At 28.3% G+C, this 16,804-nt stretch overlaps 1 protein-coding gene across 4 annotated transcripts in view; it reads right to left on the bottom strand.

The window, feature by feature from the left end:
• LOC147817028 (transcription-associated protein 1-like) overlaps positions 1-11,506 on the bottom strand; it is a 46,153-nt gene extending 34,647 nt beyond the window's left edge. Inside the window, exons 1-6 of one of the 4 annotated variants that reach the window (XM_087153982.1) lie at positions 11,042-11,411; positions 9,621-9,670; positions 8,716-8,826; positions 4,933-5,016; positions 2,244-2,447; positions 1,442-1,544 (exon numbers count right to left, since the gene is read on the bottom strand). In XM_087153982.1, the coding sequence (XP_087010108.1) occupies positions 1,527-1,544; positions 2,244-2,447; positions 4,933-5,016; positions 8,716-8,826; positions 9,621-9,670; positions 11,042-11,057 (483 nt within the window). In that variant the 5' untranslated portion in view covers positions 11,058-11,411 and the 3' untranslated portion in view covers positions 1,442-1,526. Of the gene's footprint in view, positions 1-1,441; positions 1,545-2,243; positions 2,448-4,932; positions 5,017-8,715; positions 8,827-9,620; positions 9,671-11,039 lie in introns of all 4 variants that reach the window. The other 3 variants (XM_087153972.1, XM_087153963.1, XM_087153974.1) reach the window with 3 other exon arrangements.
• Positions 11,507-16,804: the final 5,298 nt, after the last annotated feature.

Genomic DNA, 16,804 nt, shown 5'->3' with positions numbered 1-16,804 from the left:
CATAGAAAATACTTGTATAAAAATTAAAGTTTATTTTCAAAATATTTTAATTCAAAACAAAATTGTTTGTTAATAAAAAAAATTTAACAACTCTAATCTTTATCTCAAGATTTAAAAAAAAAAAAAAAACAGGTTTTGAATTATATAGCTAGAATATCTAAGAGCAAGTTCCAAAATCTCCAAGGCAGAGAGCTAACCCAATGTAAAAGGACACAGATAAAGAAATAATTACATTAAAACAGTGTCTTGTCAATGACTTAACAAGGTTATTTTTCAATTTTTGTAAGCCATTCAAATTGAAACACAATAAAAACTTAGCTTGTAAAGTAAATTTCCAAATTCTAAATTTAAATTCTTTTTTTAAGCTTGAATATATAATTAAAGACAGTTAAGTCAGCAGCATGTTTTAAAAAAAAATTATAAAACATAAATGTAAAAAAAAAATTTTATGCAATCTGTAGTCAAAAGAAATTGTATGTAAATCTTTCATATTTATTTCATTTAATGTTTATACAGTGAAAGATTAACAATGCTTGACTTTCTAAACAATATTTTAATTTTCATGAAAATTAACATATTGTTATCATTAAAATTAAAATATCTTCAGCTTAATTTAGAACAAGTTTACTCTTAAAAACTTTGTATAAAAAATGCAACAAAAAAGTTAAATAAGTAGAGGAAATTCAAAACTGTGGGATAAGACATCGAACAAAGGATTAAAATTCTTAAATAAAAATTTTAAAAAGTTAAATTTTTTAAGGTTTGTACTGTATCTAATTATTCCAAAATAGTATAATTAAAATTTAAAATCGTAGGTAGCTCCGTAAGTTCTTGTAATTAAGTTGATAAATCCATAGATTAAATTGATACTATTTAATAATAATTAAAAAATAGATTCTTAAGATCAAAATTAATATTTTCTGTTTCTTTTCTCTTCCAGCCTCTTCTCTTGTAATTTATTTAAAATTAATGTTTTAAAGTTGGAGTATATTCCCTACTAAATGCTGAATCTTATTTCCCACTGAAAGGGTCTTGTTTTAATTATAATCATTTTTAACCCTACAAACTTTCTATAAACAAAAGAATTTAACTTGCATTTATTTCATTAACTAGAATACTTTTTTTTTCTTTTTTAAATTTAATTCTATGAACGTTAAAAATTTTTAATGTTAAAATGTATGTTTAAATGGATTTCTGCATTATGTAATGTGATAAAAAAAATTATGAATTTTCCTATTATTTTTATTTATTTCTATTTATCTGTTTTTTTTTCTTTCTCATAAATTGATTCTGGTTTTCTGATTGTATTTTGTTTCCTTGGGTAATCAGTTTTTAATTTTAAACATTTAAAAGCATTTAATTTTATACAAATATATTGCAAGGTTAACTGATAAAAAGAATTTAGTGCCTAGAACAATGATGTTTATAAAAAATTTACTACCTATAATTGCTGTCAACATGCCTGTCTAAATTCTTGGGCATGCAACTCTTCATAGGTCAATCTGCTGTGCATGTGGCCCTTCACTTCAAAAGGTAGTGCACCCCTATTATAATAATAGTAAAATTTTTCCTTAACTTTGAAGGCTTATACAGATTGAAAGCATGCATACTTGATTTTTTTAGATCATGTATGCATGCTTTTGAGATGTTAAAGTAAATACTACCAAAAATTGACCCGAAGTTCGAATTAATTAAGCAAGAAAAAAGATTTTAAGCATGTTTTAAAATTAAATTAGAAAAAAAAATGCTCCTCACATTAAATTTTTTAATGAAGTTACTTCATAACTTTTTTAATTTTACTTGAATATCACTTTTGAAATTTAATAGCATTAAGAATAATAATGAAAACAATTATAAAATGCAATTGAAGTCATTAAAATTAAAATATGAATGAGCTTTAAGAAGGTTTAGAAAGAAAAACAGACCTTTTTATGGGCTCCTAAAACCATATTTAAATTTAAGGCTTTTTAGGAATAGAAACCTTTTTATACTTGTGAATAAGCAAATTTTTAAATATTACCACAGCTACGACAAATAGCTTAAATTTTATAATGGTTTAGCCTAATAACTACTTTTATTGCTTACTCAGGAAATGAAAGTGAAAAAAAAATTGAATAATGTAATCTACATGCATTTAAAAAGGTTTTAAACACAAGACTTGAAATTTTCATATTATATGAACTAATGATTATTTTAATAACTAATAAAACTGATTCACAGACGTTAAAATTATTTTTACTCACCATCTGGGTAGTTGAATTCGGGATTCTTTTTCCACTTTTCTCAATTTGAATCTGTGTTATGGTAAATGTTTCTTTCAATAAAAGTTCCAACGTAGTTGCCGATAAATCTTTTACATTTGGAGTAGGCCGTAGTTCAAATATAAGATGCAAGTGATTAGGCAGTTCTTTGTAAATATTCTTTACATAAAGCAGAAACATCTGTATCTAAAAATAATAGAAAAATCACAAAAGCTTAATATTTTTTGCAATTTAGAATATATTTTCTTCTTTCAATCGGTATGTAGCATGATAATGTAACCAACTGATTTCATGATTCTGTTAAGAATCATACTATTAATAATCATACATTATATTAATGCTCTTTCAAATATTTTGCCTTTTTTAATACAGTAGGGAACCGATTATCCGGAACGATCGGGACCATCGCTATTCCGGATAACTGATTTTTCCGGTTTTCTGAATCGCTACAAAAAGCCGTTTTTTTATTGTTAAATCCAACTAAAAAAAAATAATATTTGGAAATAATCTTAAAAAGAAGAAAAAACGATGGTTAATGATTATTTCCAAAATGATGGTAAGGTAAACATCTTTTAAAAAAGAAAGAAAAATCCTAAAATCTTATCAGGAAAAAAAATTATTTTTTTTGAAAATGGCGGGAAAATTTATCGAATTTCGTTCCGGTTTTTTGGTCTTCCGGTTTTCTGATTTCCGGATAACGGGTACTGTACTGTATAATCATAATTAATATCATGATGTTATATATGATAATTATACGATATGGTAAATACATCATATAATTATTATAATTTCATATGTTATCACAATAAAGGTGGAGCATGTTTATATATCACAAAACTGTATTCATATTGAACAATGCAGAGTATTAAATATTTATACACAATATTTTTTCTTCTTCAATAGAGAGTTTGTCATAAACCAATTCTGATTAAATAAGCAACAGACACTACAAAAGAAAGCGCCTGTAGTCAATCATTTTTAATTAAAATTTTAAAAGAAGAAAAAAAACACATAAACGTTTCATAAAATTTCAACAAGAAATTAAAAAGAATATAGTTTTTTTTTAAAAGAAACTACTGCAGAAAATTGCATTGAGTTAAAATATTTACAAGTGATTAAATTTATGATGAAATCTACTTTATTTTAATACACAGATTTTAATTTGTTGAACCCTATTTTTAAGCGATACAACCATATCATAATTAATATTTTACATGTTTTCTTTTGTTTTGAAGTCACATGTTGATTATACTATTCTTCATAATTTTTTTTTTTTTTTTTGTAAGTTGAAGAGGTGTTAGTAATAGCTAAATTTTTTAAATATATCATTATTTTCACATCACTGTATGCAACCTTTAGATTTCCCACATTTTAATATGCTTGATGTTTTGGTATGGTATATTGTGGTTTAACAGGCCACGCAGGTGAAGAGTACCAGAACAAACAATATAAAATAAGTGAATAAAAAAAGGATTTAAACCATAGAAATAAAAATAAGAGGTTTTAATTACATTAAAAAGATTTATTTAGAACAAATTACCAATGAATGGAGAAACTTATAAACACTGAATGGAGAGAATTTCTATATTTCTCCATAATTCTTTTTTTAATTTATTTTTCTCTACTTAATAAATCATGAAAATTTTAAAGATTTATTTCACACTGGACTTTATACACATAATCAAAAAAGTATAAATAATTCAAAGTACTAATAAAATCTTTCTGTTGTGTTGTGGGGGAATCATTGATATTTCATATCCCCTAATATTTTGAGTCAATCATTCTAAAATTAAAAAGAACCCACAATATATTCATTTTTTTTTCATTAAGACTTTCATTTTATTTAAGTGCAAAAATAACATTTTATAATATTTAAAAAATAAATTTATGATTAAGACTCGTTATAATTATAATTATCGTTATAATTATAATAAGACTCGTTATTATTTTAAAATTTTTTTAAGGATCATAGCAATTTGGATTGGGAAAACAATACTCATTGATATTCCTCAGAATTTTTCATTACATGAAAGCAATATGGAATTCTTTTAACCAATATCTATTAAAAACCTTGAGAAATTTAAACAAGAACATTTTAGGAACAATTTGTCAAGAAATTTCTGTTAAGAGAATTTAAAATGAGTTAACTTTGTGTGATCATTGACATTTATATCGCAAATTACAGGCTTATAAACTTTATTTATAAATTGATTCAAAGCAGAACTATTATCGTCCTCTCTTTCCTCTATTCTTTCCTTCTTTCATTTTATGAAGAATTATTCATAGAAGCATTTATCATTGTAATGGAAGGCTATATTTAAACTTTTAAGTGCAAAATAACTAATTAAACAAACAAGTGAAAAATCTAAAAAAAAAAAATCTCTTATAAGATATATAATTAAAAAAATCAGTAGCTGGAGTAATGTAAAATGATAAATAACTAGTAGTATTATGTATCCTATTAAATGACATCCACTCAAGTCAATATTCTTTTCCCCGTGCAAATGTAAGTTAATAAACCTACAGAAACACATTCCAATCAATGTAATGCAAAAATTTACAAAAGTTGATTAATAAAATAGTTTTCCATGAATCTGTTCATTTGTGAAATATATTAATACAAAAGTGAATTCATTGAAAAAGATAAATCATATAAATAACACATTCTTACTTCGAAGCTGCATGGTGGCCTGAAGGTCTTAAGAAATTCTATGATTATTCTTAAAACTACTGATATGTTTTCCTCATTTTCCACCTAAAATATGAATATTTGAATAAAAATAAAACATCAATAAAATCAGTATAGGAGAAGTCATAAAATTCCAACATTAAACATACAGAGGAAATATATGCTGAGAAAAATATCCGCATAATTTCTCTAAGTTTTTATGAAAGCAACAAAATTCTAAGTTAATAAATAGCAACATTTTATTAGCTAATCTGTTCAGATGTAAATATCAATCTAATGTAGTTAAGCAATTTCTGAAAAAATAAAAAATTTAAAAATTAGTCAAGTATTTAAAATTAAAAATTCGGTTTTGATATGTCAAATTTTATTTTCACTTTAAACTCTGTAACAAAAAGTGCCATTATTTTCCCACAATATGAAGGAAATACAAACTCTTAATCTTTTATTTATTATTATAAAATGTAGAGCTAGAGAAGAAAATTTTCAGTTTTCAAAAAATATTTTCAGCTATTCAAAACTTTTACCAAATAAACTTTACTTTGCATAATTTTTGTAATAACCTCGGAGAAATAAATTTAATTTTAATTAGAATATTATTTATAATTACGGGCTTACAAATCCTGGGCACACGGTTGCCTAAAGACTTACAGTCCAATATTTCAGTAAAATTTAGCACTTTTTTTTAATCAAACAGCATGGCTCATAAAAATGAAATCATAGAAGTTTAAATTTTTCTAGATCCATGCTCTTGATTTTTATGTATTCCAATTATACTCAACAAATAACAATGCATGCAGAACAAAAACATACTGTAAGTTCTTGTTCTGCCTAAAATGTTAGGGAAATTTAATTGATCAATAATTGTTACTATTTGGAAATATACATACTTGCTGGTTGATTTACACACAACTTATTAATTAAAGTTTTTTTTTTAAAATAATATATATTATACATATAATTGAGTCACTTATTAAGAAGATAGTTGTTACTTCCTTCCAATGATTTGAACATTAAAGACAAGATTGGTTTGCTATGAGGTAGCAAATGATTATTTGTAGGGAGCCTGTGAATTATTTCTAAAATTGTCTTACGAAGTTGCCGAAAAAAATAATACAGTTCAGTGGAAATATTTTTTTAAGGAAATCGTAATAAAAAAGCAAATTAAAATATATAATTAAATAATAATTTTAAACAAATATTTTCAAAACCACAACAAGAATCATATTAGTTACTAGGGTTGAGCAACAAAACATTCATTCTTAACCATTATGATAACAATATTTGATTTATATTGAGTAAATTTGAATACATATTGAGTATATGATAATTTTCAATAATGATAAATATCAAAAACACAATTATCAATTACAGTTCTTGAACATCAAAAAATTGCACTCTTCATTGAAAATGATAAATATCGAATGTGATAATTTTAGGAGTATTATTGACATTGATAATTATAGATTATAATATTACGCTGAATTTTATATTTTGCTTGGTTAACAAAAACTTGACCAAAGTCAAAAGTTAAATTTTAAAAATATTGTAATACACTGTGAAATATGTATGTTTCGTGACAATATATCATAATATTAAAATTATAATTAGGTTCGATTAGTTACCTTTTAAAAAAATTGTCAATAAAATATTAGACAACAGACAGAATTTCATGGTTAAAATATTATGTAACAAAAAGTAGAGTTCTCAAATTTAATTTTGAAATTATATAATGAAAATATTAAATATCCTATTTGCCAGTAAATTTAAAAACATTTAATAAATCTCTAAAAACTTGAACAGACAAAAAACTTCAAATACAGTGCAGAACCTCTTATCCGGAAATCAGAAAACCGGTAAACCAGATAACCGAAATGAAATTAGGAACCGGAAATTAATTTTCTTCCTTTAAAAATATTTTTTTTTCCTACAAGATTTTGAGCCTATTTTGTTATTTAGAGCGTACGGCGTATCGAGTTGACGAAAGAACTAATTTAGAGGACGGATCAAAAGCCGTTTGTAGACGAATCTCACATAAGAACAAATAGCTTATATATGTTATTAATGTTAATAATAACATTAGTAACATATATAAGCCTGCATATAATTTTTATTTCATAATTTCTTTCCTTATTTAAACTTAAGTGTATAATTATTTATCATTTCTTATTATTTCTAAAACTATTTCAAAATAATTTCTTAGTTTCGTTTTATAAACATTAAAAAAATGGCATTTTGTAGCGATTCAGAAAACCAGAAAAATCAGTTATCCGGAATCGCGATGGTCCCGATCGTTCCGGATAATCGGTTCTCTACTGTATATTTAAATTTAAAAAAAGGTTATGCACATTATTATTAAATAAAATGCCGAAGATGAAGGCATTAAGTAAGCTTTGTAGCAGGGCAAAGAACAAATCAAGATAGCAATTTAAAAATAAATAAAACTGGACAAAATTAGAACACATTTGGAACAGCAGAGCATTTTTTGGAACAGTAAGTTAAAGAGTACAATTTACTCTACTTAATAGTAACAAAATAAAATTTCACAGCAAAAAATTACTTGTTCATAGCAAAAAGTTTTAACAGTTTCCAGAACAATTTTATCAATACAGAACAAATAATAGTTCCAAATCCAAACATGGAAAAATTTGATGGGACTGTTGCATCAAAAAAATGAACAATATCAATTCGTCAATATTTTACTCATACAAATATATAATTCAAATGTGTAATTAAGTTGAAGATTTCTTTAATCTCTTTAAAGTAGGGTTTCAATGATCTCAAAACAAAAATGCAATGAATATGTCACTTAACATTTATGTAGAACACTAATTTTAGCAAGCAATCCCCTAATTCATCATTTAAAAGTTTTATAACTGCTTGTTGACTGAAATCACATGAAAGAAAACAATCAATATTTGTGCAACTGGGAAATCTTAAAATTTTTTTTATTGTATTTGGTAAAAATAATAAGTAAGCATATCACCCTTGAAATCGACATCATAAAAATTTGATGTTGCAAAATTGCTTATCAATTTTCCTTTCCATTGAATGACTTAATTCCCAAAGAGGTTGAAACAATGATTCCTCTGGGTAAGACTTTAAATATCTAAACCATGTAAATAATCAATAGACAGTCCCTATATTGGAACTATCAAATATTGCGATTATGACAAGCATTTAAAAAAGAAAGAAAAAGGATATTGAATCAAAATTTTTCAATTCTTTAAATCTACTTTCTCAAAAATCTGCATTTTCATTACTGGAAAATCGAATATTCAATACACACAAAAAATTCAGGACAAATACGAATAAAATACTTTATATCAGGATCATCAGGACAATTACTAACCCTGATTTAATCTAATTTTTAAAAACAGCAGTCCTGAATATAAAAACAAAGTGAGATCAAGCGTAAATAGAGAAAACCTGATTATTCTGCCAAGACATTAAAATGAGGTTGATTTCATAAACACAACATAACCTACAGACATTAGCAACAATGGGGTTATTTTTTTAAATACTGTTCAAATTTTGTTACCTTAAACCCATATCAATGACTATTAACTGTGTTCATTAAGTTCATCAGTTATGTAAACTAAATAATTGACAACGTATGAATAAAAAAAACATAAAAGAGTAAAGGAAAAAAATTTAGATTGGCTACCTTCATAAAAAATAATACAGGATATATATAAAAATATGTACATCAAAATATACAAAATGATCCATTGGCATGACATGAAAATACATACAGAAAATACATACATGGGTGGTTTTTTCAGCAATGAACTGTGGTTCTTCATCTTCTAGAACTCTGATGAAAATTTTTATAGCCTGATCCAAAAATGAAGGATATTGTGGATCACTAACAATAGTCTGAAAAAATAAAAGGATACTTTTATTACAAAATTATAACACAAATGTTTCATTAAAATATTCTTTTTATTATTGTTAGTTAAACATCTATTGAAATTCTTTTATTTTTATTTATTATTTAAAAAAATATTTTTATAAACATAGTACATTTGATTTCAATGGTGTGCCTCTAGTCTTTAGGTATCAAACTGTAATGTATCAAAACAAATATTTTTTTTTCTTCATTAGAGTAATAAAACTAATAACATGTGCTTATCATTAATAGTCTATTAATACTAATATAGGAGGGAGGATAAATAGTGTTTTTATGTCTCAGCTTGCTTAAACAGTTTTTAAAAAGCTTTTGAGCCAATCACTTGAATGCTCCTTAATTCTTAGAATTTAAATTCTTATTTGCCATTCAATTAAATTCAATGATCTTCATACAATTGGTGCTAAGACATTAATTTCCAAATAAATAAATTTATCGATATATGGGAAACTAAACTGCTAATTGCATTTAACGTAAAAGAAAAAAAAATTGGTAAAAAAGTGAAAAATGAAACCAAAAAATAGGAGGCAAATTTAAATATCTAGAAAAATGGGGAGGGGTTAAAAAAGGTTCCTGTAATTCGGTAGTCAAAATGGAATTGAATGCTGGGCTTAACGGCACAATGACTTTAATTGTGGCATACATAATCTGCGAAATTATGAAAAATGAACTGTCATTTCTGAAACTGAAAAAATAAATTTCGAATTCCCCATACAATGACATTCTAAATATAGCATTTTACTATATTAAATTTAAACCTTACTTCAAGCTCTCCACTCAATTCTGGCAAAGCTTTCAATTTACTTTCATCCTCTATAAAACAAAAGAAAAGAGGCATAAAGAAAAGAAAAGCATAAATCGTAAGGACTGCAATTATTCATAGGCAAAATTAGTAAACATGCATTAGAAATTTTAAAAAAAACAGAGATTATTCTGTTTTATAAGAACAAGAAATGTTATATTAGAGTTTTCACTTAACGCCACTTAAAGCTTCAGTCTCTAGCTGAGTTATATTCCATAAAATAATATAAATACAGTTGACGCTCAATATAATGACTCCTCTGGTCCAGACAAAAGCGAATGAGATAACATGAGTTTGCTTTATCGTGTTTATTTATATTGCACATATTTACTTAGATTTTATACTAGATACCTTTTTAAAAAGTAGAGTTTCAGTTATTTTGAGATTTATAATCCAAAATCAAAACAATATAGAACTACAAACTCATATTGCTTTAGGAACTGTGGATTTAATGTTTGCCTCTTACATGCTCGCACTTTCAGATCTGGTCAATATTTATTAGGTCTTTAGTACATATTCTCACAAACACATAATAATAACTAAGACAAACACATGCATACATTTTTAGTAACTATTCGCTTGCGCCCAGTGAAGCGAAAAGTACTTGAATACCCTTGATTAGTTTACCCTCACATAAGGTTTAACAATTGCGTAACATTTTCACACAAATTAACTAAGAAAGCAGAATTTTATTTACAATTATTAGTTAAGTTTCTATACAGTAATAATGAGGGGAATATTTCTGTATCCTGATCTGTCATGCCGACTATAAGGTAACAAAATTATTTTAAATTTGCAAACTAAAAAATATAAATAAAACAAGTAGAAATTTGTCTGCGGATGGCTATGAGTAATATCCTTTCAGTAGGCCCCCTTTTATGTTATTTTTTTAGTTTCTCAAGGGCCACTGCATGAAAGTTGCCAAAACTTGGCATTTATTCAGCTATAGATCATGATACAGAAATCTTCCCATAATGAGCTACTTGATACAACAAGGTAAAATAAACTTACTGCAATAAGTGATTAAGGTAATAAAATTTTAATAGGGTTGCAAAAACTACGGTTAACTAATTTTAAAGAGGGAGAAAAAAAGGAATTAAAAAGATTATAGAAAAACGGTCTTTACAGCAATTTAGACTCATTGAACTTGTATAATTATAAAGATAAAGCAACTGCATTTATACCGGCACTAGGTTTGACAAACTTCCACGGCCCAAATGTAAAAAAATGTTACACAAAATTTTCTTCGAAATGTATTAGTTGCATTTAAATGTGCAATGCAAAATTGCTAAGCTTTTATATGAATAATTCCTATGTTGAAAGATTAAGAACACGTTATTGCACTTATTACAATGAGAAATAAAAAAATAAAGAACTCACACCATTCTTAATTGACATTGACTAATGCTGATGCACATACTGGAATATTTCAAACTATTTTCATTAAATAATTAAGAGTATGCTTAAATGTTCATCACAGCCTTTTGTTTGTTTACGAACTGATTTCATAATTATGTAAAGGATCCGGTTGCCTATTTCTGTACATGTTACTAACCCGTTCAAATGGAAGAATTCAATTTGTAAAAAGCCATTGTCACTCAAGCCCGGATTTACGTATAAGCTAAATAAGCTTTAGCTTGGGGCCCCGAGATGTCAAGGGCCCCCAGATCCTACATTCCCCCCTCTTTTATTAAAGTTTTATTCGGGGCTAGAGCCCTCAGAAGCCAAAAATAAATTTTTTTTCCATTTTTTCAATGTCGGACATAATAAACATAAATAAATGACTGAATAAAACCAAGGCTAAACTCGATCTGCCGCTGACGCTTGCCGCAGCGCTAGCGTGTGACGGCAGATCGAGTTTAGCCTTGATAAAACAAAAAACTTCGTTGTCATTAATAGGGAATATATCATCCTTCAAGCAATTTAAGTATTAATAAATTATTTATAAATAAACAATTTTTTAGTTTAAAGGTAAAAAAAAAATTTTTTTTTTTGCCCCATCATTCAATCATCAGACTATTTAATACCCGGTAATATAATACCCGGTAATTAAAATATTATGGGTCAATATTAAGGTCTGAGTCCCGCAGTGGACTGATCGTTAAGGCACGGTTCCCAGCAGATCATCGAAGTCAAGCATCACTGGCTACGGTCAGTGTGCGGGTGGGTGACCACTTGGATCAGTCTGCGTAGGGACCGAGGGTGTGCGGTATTGGTCCTCGTTCAACTGTGCTACCGTAAAGTGCTCGACTTCACGCGCAGGTCGTCGGGCTAAAGAAGCGGGGGAGCCATCCCTTCCACAGAGTATCAAAATTGTGATGGCATGTCTTCGGATCATCCTCCGGGATGTTTCCCAGACCGTCGCCAATAGCCCATTGTGCAGATCTAGTGCGACGTAAAGTAACAACAACAACAACAATTAAGGTCTGATATCGGGCCTTGCGTTAATATTGAAAATTGACTTCGAATCGCCTCGTCCTAGGTTTTTAGAAAACGAATTTCCTCATTTTAAAACGATTGAACGCACTATTTTAGATATGCGTACATAGTAAACTACAGGGCCACATTGTGTACCCCCTATGAGGTCTATAATTATTTCCTCTGGTAGGGCACACTATTACAAGGCAATATATTACGTGATCCAATTAAAATATTATGGGTCAATATTAAGGTCTGATATCGGGCCTTGCGTTAGTTAATAATGAAGAATGACTTCGAATTTTTAAAGCTCTTTAGAAGACGAATTTCCTCATTTTAAAGCTTTACAGAAGACTATTTTAGATATACATACACAGTAAACTACAGGGCCACATTGTGTACCCTATGAGGTCTATAATTATTTCTTCAGGTAGGGTATTCTATTACCCGGTAATATAATACGTGGTCCTATTTGAATATTATAGGTTAATATTAGAGGGAGATATACGACCATATTTCTATACAGAATATAGACTTCGAATTTCTTCATTTAAACGCTTTTCAACACAATATTATATTTATACATTAATTCTTTTCATATAGAACACTTTATTCACTTAAAAACATTGAAAATGAAGTTAAAAAAATAACATAAAATAAAATAAATGAATGAATAAAAATTATCCAAAATTTATTCGTTTATTAGCTATTTTTCGCTATTTCCCAAAGAAAAAATAGTTATTTTTAAATACAGAACACTTGATTCGCGTTAAAATATCAAAAAGTATATGTAAAAAAAAATATATATAAAATAAATAAAAAATATTTGAAGTCGACCCTCACAGGGTTTCGAACCCAGGACCTCCAGGATAACAAATTAACCTTGCACAGAGCGCTACCAACTACACCACGCTTCACACGCCAGCCTCACGAATATTTAGCTTAATACATCTACTCCCGGTTAGTCAACAAAACTTATTTCGGCCCTTTCTGGGCCTACTAAATAGTCTGTAAAAAATTCCATTGGTACAATTGTTTTTTATATTAAACATTAATTTTAGGCCGAGTTTGAAATTTATAGGTTAATATTATAAGGAGTTTCGGGGTGTGATGTGTTCGTGCCCCTGATTTGACCTTTGTCCCTTTTTTCAGTCATTAATCGCTCTTTAACAAAGAAAAATAATTCTTTTCATATATAGAACACTTTGTCCACTTAAAAATATTAAAAAAGAAGTTAAAAAAATAACATAAAATAAAATAAATGAATAAATGAATGAATTGTTGACTCGATGGTGAGGGGTTCGGTCCTGGTAACTGGGTAAATTTTAAGTTTTTTTTCTATTTATATTATTTTATTTTTTTAAATTTATTTTTCGACACTTTAACATGAATAAAGTCTTCTATAAATAAAAGTAACTATTCTTCTTTTGGGAAAGAGCGAATAATAGCCAAAAAATGAATAAATTTCAACTCCGGAGCTACGCACACGACTCACTCCGTAACTCCCTTTAATATTAACTTATAATTTTTAAACTCTGCCAGAAATTAGAGTTTTATGTACCAAACAATCGTACCAAAGGGGATTTTTATACACTAATTAGGGGGCACACAATGGGCCAAAATAGATTTTGTTAATTAATCGGCAAAAATGTTCTTTAAGCTATATATTCGAGAAAGAAACGTGTGAGTCGTGGTGTGGTTGTTAGCGCCATGGGTAAAGACGATTGTTGATTCGATGGTGAGGGGTTCGGTCCTGGTCACTGGGTAAATTTTAATTTTTTTTTCTATTTATTTTATTTTATTTTTTTTAAATTATTTTTCGACACTTTAACATGAATAAAGTCTTCTATAAATAAAAGTAACAATTCTTCTTTTGGGAAAGAGCGAATAATAGCTACCAACGGAAAAATTTCGTCTCCGGAACTGCGCTCACGACTCACTCCATAATTCCCTTTAATATTAACTTATAATTTTTAAACTCTGCCAGAAATTAGAATTTTATATACCAAACAATCGTACCAACGGGGATTTTTATACACTAATTAGGGGACACACAATGTGCCAAAATAGATTTTGTTAATTAATCGGCAAAAATGTTCTTTGAGCTATACATTCGTGAAAGCATCGTGTGAGTCGTGGTGTGGTTGTTAGCGCCATGGGAAAAGAAGATTGTTGACTCGATGGTGAGGGGTTCGGTCCTGGTAACTGGGTAAATTTTAATTTTTTTTTTCTATTTATATTATTTTATTTTTTAAAATTTATTTTTCGACTTTTTAACATGAATAAAGTCTTCTATAAATAAAAGTAACTATTCTTCCTTTGGGAAAGAGCGAATAATAGCCAAAAAATGGATAAATTTCAACTCCGGAGCTACGCACACGACTCACTCCGTAACTCCCTTTAATATTAACTTATAATTTTCAAACTCTGCCAGAAATTAGAGTTTTATGTACCAAACAATCGTACCAAAGGGGATTTTTATACACTAATTAGGGGGCACACAAGGGGCTAAAATAGATTTTGTTAATTAATCGGCAAAAATGTTCTTTAAGCTATATATTCGTGAAAGCAACGTGTGAGTCGTGGTGTGGTTGTTAGCGCCATGGGTAAAGAAGATTGTTGACTCGATGGTGAGGGGTTCGGTCCTGGTCACTGTGTAAATTGTAATTTTTTTTTCTATTTATTTCATTTTATATTTTTTAAATTTATTTTTCGACACTTTAACATGAATAAAGTCTTCTATAAATAAAAGTAACTATTCTTCTTTTGGGAAAGAGCGAATAATAGCCAAAAAACGGATAAATTTCAACTCCGGAGCTACGCATACGACTCACTCCGTAACTCCCTTTAATATTAACTTATAATTTTCAAACTCTGCCAGAAATTAGAATTTTATATACCAAACAATCGTACCAACGGGGATTTTTATACACTAATTAGGGGACACACAATGTGCCAAAATAGATTTTGTTAATTAATCGGCAAAAATGTTCTTTGAGCTATACATTCGTGAAAGCATCGTGTGAGTCGTGGTGTGGTTGTTAGCGTCATGGGAAAAGAAGATTGTTGACTCGATGGTGAGGGGTTCGGTCCTGGTAACTGGGTAAATTTTAATTTTTTTTTCTATTTATATTATTTTATTTTTTTAAATTTATTTTTCGACTTTTTAACATGAATAAAGTCTTCTATAAATAAAAGTAACTATTCTTCTTTTGGGAAAGAGCGAATAATATCCAAAAAATGGATAAATTTCAACTCCGGAGCTACGCACACGACTCACTCCGTAACTCCCTTTAATATTAACTTATAATTTTCACACTCTGCCAGAAATTAGTGTTTTATGTACCAAACAATCGTACCAAAGGGGGTTTTTATACACTAATTAGGGGGCACACAATGGGCCAAAATAGATTTTGTTAATTAATCGGCAAAAATGTTCTTTAAGCTATATATTCGTGAAAGCAACGTGTGAGTCGTGGTGTGGTTGTTAGCGCCATGGGTAAAGAAGATTGATGACTCGATGGTGAGGGGTTCGGTCCTGGTCACTGTGTAAATTTTAATTTTTTTTTCTATTTATTTCATTTTATTTTTTTTAAATTTATTTTTCGACACTTTAACATGAATAAAGTCTTCTATAAATAAAATTAACTATTCTTCTTTTGGGAAAGAGCGAATAATAGCCAAAAAACGGATAAATTTCAACTCCGGAGCTCACCACGACTCACTCCGTAACTCCCTTTAATATTAACTTATAATTTTCAAACTCTGCCAGAAATTAGAGTTTTATGTACCAAACAATCGTACCAAAGGGGATTTTTATACACTAATTAGGGGGCACACAATGGGCCAAAATAGATTTTGTTAATAATTCGGCAAAAATGTTCTTTAAGCTATATATTCGTGAAAGCAACGTGTGAGTCGTGGTGTGGTTGTTAGCGCCATGGGAAAAGAAGATTGTTGACTCGATGGTGAGGGGTTCGGTCCTGGTAACTGGGTAAATTTTAATTTTTTTTTCTATTTATATTATTTTATTTTTTTAAATTTATTTTTCGACTTTTTAACATGAATAAAGTCTTCTATAAATAAAAGTAACTATTCTTCTTTTGGGAAAGAGCGAATAATAGCCAAAAAATGGATAAATTTCAACTCCGGAGCTACGCACACGACTCACTCCGTAACTCCCTTTAATATTAACTTATAATTTTCAAACTCTGCCAGAAATTAGAGTTTTATGTACCAAACAATCGTACCAAAGGGGATTTTTATACACTAATTAGGGGGCACACAATGGGCCAAAATAGATTTTGTTAATTGATCGGCAAAAATGTTCTTTAAGCTATATATTCGTGAAAGCAACGTGTGAGTCGTGGTGTGGTTGTTAGCGCCATGGGTAAAGAAGGTTTTTGACTCGATGGTGAGGGGTTCGGTCCTGGTCACTGGATAAATTTTAATTTTTTTTTCTATTTATTTTATTTTATTTTTTTAAATTTATTTTTCGACTTTTTAACATGAATAAAGTCTTCTATAAATAAAAGTAACTATTCTTCTTTTGGGAAAGAGCGAATAATAGCCAAAAAATGGATAAATTTCAACTCCGGAGCTACGCACACGACTCAATCCGTAACTCCCTTTAATATTAACTTATAATTTTCAAACTCTGCCAGAAATTAGAGTTTTATGTACCAAACAATCGTACCAAAGGGGATTTTTATACACTAATTAGGGGG

The sequence above is a fragment of the Parasteatoda tepidariorum genome, chromosome 1 (assembly GCF_982258835.1).
Source record: "Parasteatoda tepidariorum strain Cologne lab strain chromosome 1, Ptep-v5.0, whole genome shotgun sequence".
Classification (NCBI taxonomy): domain Eukaryota; kingdom Metazoa; phylum Arthropoda; class Arachnida; order Araneae; family Theridiidae; genus Parasteatoda; species Parasteatoda tepidariorum.
Note: the sequence above shows the minus strand (reverse complement) of the source record. Positions and strands in the feature narration are given on the sequence as shown.